Source organism: Xenopus laevis, chromosome 4S (assembly GCF_017654675.1).
Source record: "Xenopus laevis strain J_2021 chromosome 4S, Xenopus_laevis_v10.1, whole genome shotgun sequence".
Taxonomy (NCBI): Eukaryota; Metazoa; Chordata; class Amphibia; order Anura; family Pipidae; genus Xenopus; species Xenopus laevis.
This window is the reverse complement of record NC_054378.1, coordinates 104,131,748-104,146,079: the sequence shown is the minus strand read 5'-3', so window position 1 is coordinate 104,146,079 and position 14,332 is coordinate 104,131,748. Positions and strand designations below refer to the sequence as shown.

The following is a 14,332-nucleotide window of genomic DNA, read 5'->3' as shown; positions in this document are numbered from 1 at the left end:
TGACATGAATGACATGGCGATCAGCCAATCACTGATCGACATGCCATCAGTCCTGCCCCCACATCATCTGCCGGGCCCCCTATATCACCCACTCTGACCCCGACGTCATTCTGTCCGCCCCCAATGTCACCGCCCTGCCCCCAACATCACTCGGTCAGCCGCCGCCATCACCCGGCCCGCTCCCTGCCCGTTTTCCCAAAGAAAAAAAGTGGCAACCCTACCTTCAAGCAGTATTTATGGATCAGTAAAAGCAAAGGATTTTATAAACGTGCAGTTCTAAATGCCCTTCTGGTCAGTGCAGTTGTTCCAAGTTCACAAAACTTTTATTGGATCAAATACAAAAACACAGAATGAGAAGATGCCCAACACGTTTATGGGTTTAAAACGCGCTGGGCCAATTCTGATTATGGGTTTTTATATTTGATCCAATAAAAACGTTTTCCTTTATTTATTGGAGTGTGCGGTTCTCATTCATCTATTTTCATTGCTATATTGGAGTCATTAAATGGGTTGATTCCGGAGCCCCTGTGCCTCATCTATGTAAGGGTGTGCGCTATATAACTTTTCTTTCAGATTCACAAGACTCCATCTGCAGGATAACCAGGAAATACAGGGAAAATGACGAACACTTACAACTTAGTTGGTGTAGACAAGTACCTCCAGTGTGTAAATTATAGCAGCAACACTATCTCATATTGAATATGGAAATATTTGTTTTCAGATGAGTAATTGCTTATCTCAAATGTTTTTTTTTTTAATGGAATTGAGTTTGTCACGGTTGCCACTGCCTCCCACATGCAAACGCTTCCTGCTGCGCAATTTCTGTAATCAATGGAAAATCACAGTTTTCCATTTGACCAAGCTTTAATATACTTGAAAGAGGTGATCTGAATGTATGCAAAACATTGCTAGTACCGCCTACCTAAATTGTTTTTTTAATGCTCTAACCTGATTGAGTCACAGCTTCTCCAAATGAGCAGCTCTGCAAAAAGCCCTGTAATTTAACCACATCAGTCCCTTCTCTGTGTGGTGCACCGGAAATCACTGAATTGTATAAAAGGGCAGTTTTATTACTTAAATATACTATATATGCTTTATTCTACTATAAGGATTGTAGTTATATTGATCAATAACATTGCATATTGATCACTAATCATATTACAGGAATGGAATCCATTATCCGGAAACCCGTTATCCATAAAGCTCAGAATTATGGAATGTCCCTCTCTCATAGACTCCATTTTATCCAAATAATCCACATTTTAGAAAATTATTTCCTTTTTCTCTGTAATAATAAAACAGTACCATGTAATTGATCCAAACTAAGATATAATTAATCCTTATTGGAAGTAACCCAGACTATTGGGTTTATTTAATGTTCAAATGATTTTTTAGTAGACCAAATTGTGGAAACATCCATTATGCACAAAACCACAGGTCGTGAGCATTCTGGATAGCAGGTCCCAGACGTAATAAAAGAAAATTACGGAAAAATAATGACATTCATTTTCATAATGAACCTCAACATAGAAGAAACTGTGGGAACTGTCATCACAAACTGTGCATTCTTTTGCTGTTTTCTTGATATGGAAAGTATTCTTTTATTTATAAGGATAGAGCATTAAATTCACTGCAGTAACTATAAACGTCAGCACCCTATTAAGCATGCAGCTCTTGTGTCGACTAAGGTGCATCAAAGTGCATAAAGAGTTTCGAGGGAATAAACTAAAAATAGAGTGAAAGTGGGAATATTGAAGGGTCAAGAGGACAGTAGTAAAGGAAGAGAGAGTTACATGAATGAAAATACAGGTATGGGATCTGTTATCCAGAAAGCTCCGAATTACGGAAGGGCCATCTCCCATAGACTCCAATTTATCCAAACAATCCAAATTTCCTTTTTCTCTGTACTTGATCCCAACTAAGATTTAATTAATCCTTATTGGAAATAAAAACAATCTGTTTATGGGTTTACTGGTTTATTATAATGTTTATATTATTTTCTCTTACCTAAAGATTTATTAACCGGAGAAAATCCGCCAGCGCTCAGGTCAATTTGCATAGGGCAGGAAATTTAAAGTTGTATGGACGTCTTTATGTTAAATGTTGGTGCATATACTTACAAGTTACACTTTTTAAAACACAAGTCCAGGGAACTTTAATAAAGACAACAGAGTTCTTCTAATGCCCTACACATGTGCCCACTGTAAAATTAATGTTCCATATGTTTACAAATGTATGGGGGAAAACCGGTTACCCAAAAAAAGTTTAAGTCAGGTCTTTTGCAGGCTCAGTAAAATCCGCACTTTAGTCAATTTGCGGAGTAATGTCCATTCGCCAGAGCGAATTGTTGCCTGGCGCCAGTCTCTTTTGTTAGTAAATCTGCAATGTCCCTGCAGGCGGTAACGCTAGCGTTAGCCACTTCGCCCTTTAGTAAATCTGCCCCTATGTATGAAGACCAAAATTACGGAAAGATCTATTTTCTGGAACACTCCTTATCCCAAGTAGTATGGATAAAAGGTTCCATATCTGTATTAGCTCAGGGTCAATAGGAATTGAAATATAGCTGACACTTCTGTAGTCCCTCTGACTCAAGAGGAGTACTGGCTTCTTGCTGAAAGGGTGCCAATATTAAACCTTAGGTCACATCTCATTATAGTAATATCCCAGCCAAAACAGAAGAGAGCAGTTTCTGAGAGGGTCTTTTGCACAAAATTGTGGTGGCAATGTCAAATATTCCTAGGTCAAGTTGTACCTAGGTGCTCCGGTTTTTGTTCTGGTTGTGGATAAGGTTCTGCTTCTAAGGAACCCATTTCATTGGACAATGGGACTTAATTGATCTACCATAAAATGAATCCTTAAGCCATACTGAATTTAGTCTGTCAACAATACTACAACTAATTATACAATTAATATACATACAAATATTTGATGTATAAATCTCGAGAGTTTTTCATATAAACACATACATTTCTTCGAGAAGATGGAACCTCTTACAGAGAATGAGTAATTAACCTAAATCTATTCCAGATCACCAGCCAAATGCCTTTTGTACTTCAGTGAGCATCCGCTCTTAAAGGCGTTGTTCACCTTTGAGTTAACTTTTAGTATGATGTAGAGTGTGATATTTTGAGACAACATACAATTGTCTTTCATTTTCTATTATTTGTGGATTTTGAGTTTTTTAGCTTTTTATTCAGCAGCTCCCCCGTTTGCAGTTTCAGCAATGTGGTTGCTAGGATCCAAATTACCCTAGCAATGATACATTGACTTTAAAAAAGATTCTTGAATATGAATAGGAGAGGGTCTGAATAGAAAGATAAGTAATAATAAGTAGCAATAATAATAAATGCGTAGCCTTATAGATCATTTGTCTTTAGATGGGGTTTAGATGGGGTCCCCCATTTGAAAGCTGGAAAGAGTCAGAACAACAAGGCACATCATTCAAAAACTATAAGTTGAAGACCAATTGAAACATTGCTTAGATTTTGCCATTCTATAACATACTAAAAGTTAAGTGAACCACCCCTTTGTTGTTTGTTTTCTTTCATCTTTTGAAGGTTTACCCTAAGTAAACACCCAAACTATTTAATGGCCTATCTGTGCACATCCTGAAATATAATTCATTTGACATGTCAGTAACATTGCAGTGTACAATATTATGCTGAACTTGCAGCATTATTATACCACCTACTTCTTTTGACAGGGACAATGAAAAACAACAGACAAACCAGAATGTAGTTTAGCTCTTACACTGCGAGGTAAATTATTCATAGGTATAAACTGTACTTACACCTCTAAAGAACATATGTTGTTCTTTACATTAATGGCCAGCAAGTCGAGAAAACTGGATGATACCATGTTGAGAAATGGGATATTTGTTTTCTAAACAAGACCATGGCAGATGGGTTCATAATCTCAGTATGTTAACTAATTCTCTGGAGGAAAATAATTTAAAAATAGTTTTTAGAAAATGTCTAAATTCTAACCTAGTAAAGTTGCATACTCTATGACAGTGTGCTTCACCTATGCATATTTGAATGAATGCTTATATTTGGGTGCTGCGTGATTGTAAAGCAATGTCTCCATAAATGCATCCCCAGTGTGGTCGTAAATACAACACTTAAAGTATTTTCTATATCTGACAGAGCTTATTCTGTTGAACCTTCTGTTGGACTGAGCGGTTCCAAAACCATAGGATTGGCAAGGGTTCTCCTGAATGCTACTTAGGGTAAAGTTTCATACGAATGCCTGTTTGCTCTCTTAGATACATTTGAAAGACCATTTTGGTCAGGGTGAGATTTAACACAAATTGTATTTGCTATTTTAGGTATTCCTAGAACTGTGGCTGAATTAACAACATAATGATAATTTCCTGTTGCTGTAAGCTTGTACTGAGCTACTGGTGTCCCTGACCAAATGTTGGACCTCCAATGAGTGCATTGACTGAAAACACCTACTACTTTAGCCCAATATCTTGTTATGATTTGTGCCTTCTGTCAGACATTCAGGTTGACTTATCCGTTGCTGCACTGCCCTACACACCACCTTGATAGGAGTGCCCATCTGCACTACCCAAAAAGAAGAAATGCCTCTAGTAGAGTGTACCCTGATTCTCTGCAGGCCTTAAAGAAGATATGCTTTTTTGATTTTGATAGTCAGGCATCTTTTAGAAGCAGCCATCCCCTTCCTTCCTCCTGCCAGAATGATCAGCAGCCTATCCAATTTTCTGATATCTTTGTTGAACTATGGGCCAAAGAATGCTTGAGTCTTCATGCTCGAGCATTCTTGACTAAAAACCACACTAGAGTTCCTAAACTCTCACTTGGTTTCTTGAGCCGAATACCTGGGCTTCCTGACAAGCAGGGTTTTTTTTTTTTTACAAGGGATTATCTAAAAAAATAAAAAGCTCAGCACCTAACCAAACCTGCCAAGCTTTTTAGTTTTTGGTTGGTGCCAAGCTTGGCAGGAGGCCTAAGTACTCATATGAAAAATCTGGAATCCAGACAGAATGTCAACACCAGTCGGTAATGAGGGACAACCACTCCCATTTTCCCAGCTAGGGAGAACCCTGACAGGTAAAAACAGAGATAGACTCCAAAATCCTGGCCATGAGCTGCTGCTTCCAGATTAAAAAAAAAAACATATTTCCTTAAGCCACAGGAGTATGCAGTACTAATAGGAATAGACTGGCTATAGGTGAGAAGGTGATTTAAAATTTAGGGGTGAGTCCTTCAGATTGGGACATGGGGAAGGACTTACCCATACATAGCTGACATGGTATGGTTGACATGGTATGGTGAGGGTTAAAAACTTTGTTCCAAGCTGATTTCTTCATGACGTTGGGCAAAAGTAATTGCCAACATATTCATATTTTGCAAATAAAGGCACAGTGTTTTTCCCAGCACTCAATGCTGTACTTTGCTGCATTTCAGGTTGTTTTCTTTACCTTGACATGCTGATAATTATTTAATATTATCTGACTTAGGATGACCTGAAATTTCTAAGAGCTTTCCAAAGCACTTTAAAAGTATACAGCTTTTGGTACTGTTTTCTGTTTTCTAAAGCTACAGGCTGTCAGAAACTGAAAGCAGATAGGCTGCTTGATTGCTCTTTTTGTATTGTTGCTTAGTCACCTAATGGGTCTTCTGTCGAAAGGGAATTATGGAGCATCCTACTACAGTAATAGGCCCAATTTTCTTCTTCTACTATTATGCAGGCTTCTTTTCTGCAGAACAAGGTGGGACTTGGCACTAAAATGCATATGAGAAGAGAGAACAAAAACTCTCTTTTTTAAATATTGATTTATCTGCTATGCTGCTGTTATTAGCAATGCAGGGTTTTATAGTTTACTTTATATCTGCATTGGCAACAGTTGCTGAGAAAGTCATTTGCCACTAAAGGCTAGTAACCAGTCAAATTAATAAATGCTTCAAATAGTATGTGCTTTAGTAACTCTACTATTGTTTATATAAACAGGCTGCTGTGTAGCCATGGAGGCAGCCATTCAAGCACAACATACACAGTAGATAATAAATAAGTTCTGAAGAACCCCATTATATACTGCAGAGCTTATCTGTTATCTACTATGAATCCTGTACCTTTTCTCTATTTTTATCTTTGAATGGCTGCCTCCACGGCTACACAGCAGCTTGTTTATATAAAGAGTAAAGTAGAGTAAACCTTAATACTTTTATTAATGTTCAATAAATCCACAGGATAGCCTTTATGTTTTGGAGTATGCACCTACCACAGCTGACCACATACACAATAGCCACAAGTTTGGTGGTGGAGAAATATTCGCCAAACAGTTTTGCAAATTGCGGATTCTATTTTCATGAAGAACAGCCTCACATAGTGCCAGCACTCACGCAAACACCCATCTCATTTGAGAAGATTTGTTCGTAATGCGAATTCACAAAAAACAGAAAGATGGGCACAGCAGTGCAATATTTTAGTGTTCAGGAAAAAACATGGGCAATTCAACCATTTGCAAATAAATATTCGCTCCGCAAACTTTATAAATGACGTCCACTGTATACCTGTATATTTCAGAAAGTCATTCTTCATTAGAATTTTTCTTATTGCTTCATGCCCACACCTCTGCACAATGCACAATACAATAGGAATTATTGGAGTAGTAACTACCTGCCCCCCCACTCTTATGTGTTAGGAACAAAGGAACATCAGTGAAGTCTTGGCTTATACTAAAATTATGCATACAGGATCAAAATGATATGCTTTTCATCAAATTTAACCCCTTCATATACTATTTTTAGGGTTGTAGTCAGGGATATTTTTTTCAAGTATTGGAGTCACCTCTAACAGAGCATTGGTTTAGAATTAAATTATGAACCCCATTGAAACTACAATTGCAATGAAGGCAGAAATGTTTTTAAGGGGATCATAGAAACCCACAGTACAGCATGGGGACACAAATGTGGGTCCTTAACCATAAGGCTTGATTTCACTCTAGTTGGTGATTTGTCAGGGATCAGATCAAATTGTCTCCAGTCTTCTTGTGGGAGTGTGGGATTGGGGGTTTCACATATTGTTCATTATTTTAAAGGGGACTGTCACCCTAAGAAACAATTTCAAATCTTGTTTTATGATGTTACTCAAGCACTTACACTATCAATTATTTTAATCTTGTTTCTTTTAGACTTGGAATTCACAATCACAGCAAACAGGCAGGCTCCATTTTGTGGACACTGTGATTAAGGCAATATTTAGATCATGCCATCATCTTGCTTATGTGGCAGAATCGGGTACCTGATGCCTACACACTGACCACACAATTAGATGTTGAAAATGGAGGGAGGGAATGTATGGAGTGATGTGCCCAGTGGCGTAACTAGAAATTGCTCGGCCACAGCAGATTATTTTTCAGGACCCTAAAATGTCAAAAGTTGACCTGTTTTACCAATATTTATTGAAATAGTATATGAATTAGGGCCTCAAGGGGCCCCTATATCTCCTGGGCTCCCCTATAGGGTCTGCTTCCCATGAGTTACGCCCCTGGATGTGACATCGTGGAAGTGCAGAATGGAAAGCGAAAGCAATTGCCTGTTAGGCATAGAGAAGGGGCAGTCAATATATGATTGACTTCTGAGAGTACAAGTTTACAACCGGTATGGCATTATTTTTGGTGTTTCTGCCATGCAAGGTCCGTGGGCCTCCCACAACCCATGTGCCATTGGAGAACCACAGAGGGCTCTTTTATTTAGTTTCTATAGGTCTGGCAGTTCTACAACCATTAATACTGCTTGATACTGTCAGTAATTGGAATTTATAAAAATATAAAAGGAGAAATTTGTAATGTTATTGTTAACAACAATAAACATAAATAGATACACCTGGTGGGAAGAACTGAGCAGAACATAAAAAACAACGCAGGATATTAGATATGTAAATATATGTATGAAATGTTATAGAATATAACAGAAAACAGAAAGCTAAGTGGATTAATGGTTTACTAGATTCCCTGGGTCAGGGATTGAAATGAATTCTCTAATACATAATGTGATGAGATACACAGATGAATATACGAAATGTCAGAACAACAAAATGTATGTCACTATTTTCAAGTATCTGTATAAAACACATTGTAACAATAGGCCCGGATAAGCAATAATCCCCTAGATTTTCATTTCTATATACATACAGTATTAGTGGTGGGGAGTTCAATGTTGCTAAATATATCAGTTCACTAATGCCAAATCCTTCAGTGATGTAAAGAATGATTTTTAGACATGAGTGGACACTTATCAAAGGATGGGCAGGGTGCAAATATTGCGTTACCATAAGTGCCCACATGCACAGGTCTGGATCTAGGGTTTCTACCTTTTCTGGAAACAATACCAGAATTCATATATTTTTATGTTTTCCCCCTATTAATCAAGCAATCAAGCATCATTTTTTACTAGCCAGGCCATTAATACACCAGCCAGGTGGCACCCCTATCTGGATCCAAAGGAACTGTGCTTTCAACATGAATTTTCATGAAATGTGAGCTGGGGCAATATTATAATTATTATAGTTCATTATTATTCCCCAGATGAAAGTTCACTCAGGGATGCTGTCATGGAACCAGAGACCACTTGTCATTAAAGACATTTATTTGGCACAAGTTCTGTGGATTCTGAACTCAGGGTCAGAACCCCAACAAAGGAATAGGGATGTAGCGAACCGCCGAGTATGTGTTCGCGAACGCCGTTCGCGAACACCGGCAAAAAATGCGAACAGTTCGCGAACTGTTCGCGAACTTCGAACATCCGAAAATCGTTCGATACGAACGATCGAAGGATTTTAATCGTTCGATCGAACGATTTTCGTTCGAATCGAACGAAAATCGTTCGATTTTAGCGATCGAATGGTCGAATGGTCGAACGATTTTGACGCGAACGCCTATTGGCGAACGTCGCGCGACGTTCGCGAACTTGCGGCGGACGCGAACAGTCGAAGTTCGCGCGAACTAGTTCGCCGGCGAACAGTTCGCTACATCCCTACAAAGGAATCAAAGGAATCACAACGTTTTACAGACTTTGGAACATATAACATGAGAACGCATACCTCCCAACTGTGCCGTTTTCAGGTGGACAGTCCTGCTTTTGACAGCTCAACCCACAGTCCCTCATTTGTACTGAAAAGTTCCGCTTTCTCTGCACTGAACAGCCAGAAAAAGATACAAAGTTTCTAACTTGGATTTAGGCAGAGAGCCCAGAACAGCCACCAGGTGCAACTAAGATACTTTTGAAATAATTTTGAGATAAGCATATATGTAATTTAGATAAACAGGTCTCTTGGGAGAAACTAGACAGCTTAAAGTGCAATTAAACTTCATTAGCAAAACCGTAATAACTGAAAAAAAAACACAGAAATATGTTCAAACTTTCATAACGTGCCAAATTTTGTAAAATGAACATGGTAATTAGGGGTGTGGCCACAAAAATGGGCAACTTTTTTCGTCCCTCTTTTTATTTCCAAAATGTTGGGAGGTATGAGAATGTACAGAATAAAAGGGAGTTACTGGTGGGAGAATAGAGATAGCTCCTCATAGTAGAGAAACACAAAGAACTGCTCTTTCAGCCAAGCAAGTGGCTCTGCCATCAAGGCCATGGTACCAGTGACCAAAGCTAGCTTGAGAATATTCATCCAAATCAGGGGGACTTCCTGGGGGAATCTGCATACACAGAATTGTATGCAAAATTGTTTCTGTTGGTTAAATTGTTTTGTGTCAGGGACATTGCTGCATCTGCCAGAACTAACTTGAATGCCTAAATCAGAGCCAAATCTAGTCAGAGCTGTTTACATATAGAAACACATGTCCTGCACCCATGGCATTGTCTGCAGGAAAAGGTGCAAAATCTGAAAAACATGGCAGATTGTGTCTGTTGTTTGCACATTGCACTCTGCCCCCTGCCTGTAAATGAGCCATTATATGATGAGTTTCATGCACAAATACAAAAAGTTGTTTATTTTTTGATTGTAAAATCCCTTTAATAGTAGGGGATGACTGTAAATATGTATCATACATTGAACAGTTCTTGCTGATTTCTCAGAATAGCACAATCCAAAAAGTGAGAATCACTTCCATGGGTTCAGTGAATCCAACTCCCAATCTTTTTCCTGCCTCTCAGATCATTTTTATAAGGTATCCTCCTCTACAATATTATTGCTATATGTATGATGCTAATTATATAGTGAATAAAGTCAGTGTCGGACTGGCCCACAGGGATACCAGGAAAACTCCCGGTGGGCCCAGGTGTCAGTGGGCCCTCCTGCTTCAAAACATTTGGCCTATTTCATGGCCATTACCAACAAAGAGACTAAATAGATTAATAATAGATTGTAACATGTTAAAAAAAAAGAGAATAGCAGAATAGAGGTTGTGTGATGAGAGGAATTATAATAGTGGGGCCCCTGGTGTCCCAGTCCGACACTGAATAAAGTACCCCCCTATTGTAAAATATATAAATATTATAAGTCACAAAGGAGTTCTAGGACCAAATAAAAGCACAACGCCGAGTCCTTTTATACAGATCATGTAACTCCAAGGTTACTTCTAATATCCTCATATTTTCCAACAAGGGGTACTTTATTTATTATAACAGAAGTTGTAGTGAGTCATGTGACAAAAATGACATCACTGAGCTCTGTTTATAACTGATGACATCACTAAGAGCCATTTATATAGTGAATAAAGTACCCCCTCTTGTAAAATATAAGGATATTATAAGTTACCAAGGAGTTTCATGACCTTCGGCCTCGTGTTTTTATACAGGTCATGGAACTCCGAGGTAACTTATAATATCCTCATATTTTACAACTGGGGGTACTTTATTAATTATAATACACAAATTTTAGTGAGTCATGTGACAGAAATTACATCACTACTCACCGTTTATAACTGATGACATCACTACTCACCGTTTATAAGGATATAATTTACAAGATATTCATGGCTTTTGTGTATTATAAGGATATAATTTAAAGGATATTCAAGGCTTTTGTGTATTATATACATATATAGAAGAAAAAAATAATAATATATATATATATATATATATATATAGAGAGAGAGAGAGAGAGAGAGAGAGAGAGCGCCTAGGTATTAGGCCTATCAACAATGGCCTCTATAAATCTGTTTAAGTGTTTGCTATCTTCACCTGGGTTTACTCTCACTCCCCGTTATAAAATACTTTTGCTAAGGAGTAAATTGTCTTCAGTACTACTGAGATGTCCACCTGGTCTGGGAATGAAGAAAATCTATGCGGGACAAAGTATCTTTAAGAAAAAAATACATAATCACTCTTCTCACAGTCAAGTCCTTTGTATTTAGTGCTGATTATCCTATAAACTGCATTATATGTCAATATGTGTACAGCCGCTCAGCTTCTTGGGGATTATACTAATCAAAAGATTCACAGTTTCCATGCAGCCTCTTTAATTAAGTTAATTCAGACATTAGTGTTTTACCAAGAGACTCTCTCAATGGACAAATATTTAATGTATCTCCATTTATTCAAAATACTTCTTTACTTTTGAATTTGTAAGCAAGTGCATTGTGTTTTCTTTTTCAGAATGACGATCAGCCATGCATATTTTGAAAGGGGTGCTAGGAGTGTATGACATATGTCCCTTATATTGTAATCATAAATAGAGAGATTTCTTTTGTGCTCATACTGTGCTCATGAAAGCTTACACCTGGCTGAAGCACAGGCCCAAGCTGTTGCTATAAAGAGGACAGTGTTATAATTAGGGTGTATCACCCTGAATCCATAGGAAAGGAAACGGTACATAGAGTTGTACATGTATGTATAAATTTGGTGTCTGATTATTTACAGCAAAAAGAAGAATAACACAAGTGACAGCATCTAAAATGTATTTTTGTTTATTTCTCAAAGGTGAGAGAATGGCTCTGCTTGAACTGTCAGATGCAGAGGGCTCTGGGGATGGACATGACTACTGCTACGCGATCAAAAAGCCAGCAGCAACTGCATTCTCCTATGCTCTCTCCATCACAGTCCCCTGCCAAACAAACAAAACCCAATGCTTCTCCTCAGCACACACAGCAGCAGCAACAGCAATCAACACCACAGCATCAACTGCAGCCCAAATCACAGCATCAGCCTCATCTACAGCAGCATGCTCAACAAGCCCAGCCACACCAACATCCTCAGCAGCCTCAACCAGAAACCCATCAACAGAAGCCCCAATACCAATCACAAACCCAAAGTAAAGTGCATGCTCAAAACCAACAGCAAGCTCCTAAACCTCAGAGCCAGCATCAGTCACCGTTGCATGTACAAGCAGGTAAAGAAGCATCCCATGGAAGTGGACGGATGGAAAACATTCATAGTTCTGCTACCCAACTGCCTCAACAAGCAAAAACTCAACCAGCCCAGCAACGAGAACAGTTAAGCCAAGCATATCCAAAATCCACCGCCCCTCAGGAAGTTTTGCAATCTTCACCACAACATCAACCAGTAGAGCAAAGAAAAACTGTAGGTAGTTCTCCAGCAAAAACTCCAGCAACTCCATCACATGGAGCCCATGATCAAACCCAGGAAGGTCTCACTGGAAAATTATTTGGCTTTGGGGCATCACTTTTGAACCAGGCGAGCACACTTATTTCTGTTCCAGCAGAAACCACCCCACAAACCCAACAGTCCCCTGGCAAAGTGCCTCCAAAAATAGTCTTTAGCGATGCAAGCAAGGACAGTGGCGCTAAACCACAGGGACCCATGTCTGCCGTACCCAGCAGAGTGGAGAGCTCCCCTGTTCATAAACAAGGGAAAATTGAACATGTTAAGCCAAAGGATGTGCCGAAAGTCATGTGCCCATTGTGTAAAACAGAACTTAATGTGGGTTCCAGTGAGCCCACTAATTACAGTACCTGCACTTCATGTAAAAAACAAGTGTGCAACATGTGTGGATTCAACCCAACCCCTCACCTGCTAGAGGTAAGGAAAACACAATTATTGATATTTATGTGCTCATTTATTTAGTGAGACTGCAGATTATAGGTTGAGGTTATTTATTTAGACTGTAGAATTTTATGGAATTTGAGCTGAAAGGTAAACGAAAACTAACATCACTGTATAAGAGGAAAGGGGATTATCAGAAGGTGACACAGCCTTTCACTCACAAATAAATCATTCACTACTCATAAATCTCTCTGTGATTGACCTCTACCATTTCTTTTCAACCAAGCTCTATCATACATTCTAACATCTGCAATTACATTATCTGTATTGTGTTTAGTCTTGCTAGATCTAGGATAAACCAGCGCTTAAGCATTTCTGTGAATTACGGTGGGGACATACAAGTCCTTCCACTTGACTTCTTTGGTGTGTAGCAAGCTTCAAGAGCAATCATCATGGATTCGTTTTTGCACACTGGTTTATTTCGCAAAAGTATACATAATGAATATTAGGCAGTATAATCTCAAATACAATGGGACACATGCATTATCTACCTCCATTGTGTACATAAACTGTATTGTATATCCTGATTCTTCATCATGCCAGAAGTTGCACAGATTTCCCTGCATGATTTGCAGCAGAGCATGTAGCCTTCACTAGAATAAACTCACTTTAGGCACAAAGGTCTTGGAAGCATTTTCTAAATACACTGTGGGGGTAATGAATGGGTGGACTTAAACCCTTTCTTTGCCTTGGATTTTATTGTATATCCCCCTAACTCCGTGTCTAAGGCTAAGGCCACACTAGGCGATAGCGCCGCGATTTGACTCGCGGCGACTTTTCGCCGCGACTTTTAAGCCGCAATCGCTGGGGAAACTTTTGCGCTGGCGTCTATGGGGAATCGCGAAAAATCGCCAGCGTAAAAACACACGCGCCGATCTTTTCTCTACTGTCGCTCGAAATTGCCTCGCTAGGCGATTTCGAGCGACAATAGAAAAAAGATCGCCGCGTGTGTTTTTACGCTGGCGATTTTTCGCGATTCCCCATAGACGCCAGCGCAAAAGTTTCCCCAGCGATTGCGGCTTAAAAGTCGCGGCGAAAAGTCGCCGCGAGTCAAATCGCGGCGCTATCGCCTAGTGTGGCCTTAGCCTTACAAGCAACAGAGTTTTTTAACGGTAATGTCCTAATTTCATTAGCAAATGCAGTAAAAGCTGCAGAAGACAGGAGCTTGTGAACTTGTGAAACTGTTAAGCATTGCTGACCTTTGTAGTAATTACTTCTGATAAGACATGTTAAATTCACTTAGCAGGTCAATATCAAGACTTCAGCACAGATTCCGAAGAGATAACCAAATGTGGTAAAATGAGAGCTGGTCAGACATTTTCCTGCCGTAGATATCAGGTGTTTCC

General features: G+C 39.0%; 1 protein-coding gene across 1 annotated transcript in view; it reads left to right on the top strand.

The window, feature by feature from the left end:
- Positions 1 to 14,332, top strand: part of bsn.S (bassoon presynaptic cytomatrix protein S homeolog) — a 151,168-nt gene that overhangs the window by 36,621 nt on the left and 100,215 nt on the right. Inside the window, exon 3 of the mRNA XM_018261290.2 lies at positions 11,904 to 12,962. Coding sequence (XP_018116779.1) covers positions 11,904 to 12,962 — 1,059 coding nt within the window. The remainder of the gene's footprint in view (positions 1 to 11,903; positions 12,963 to 14,332) is intronic.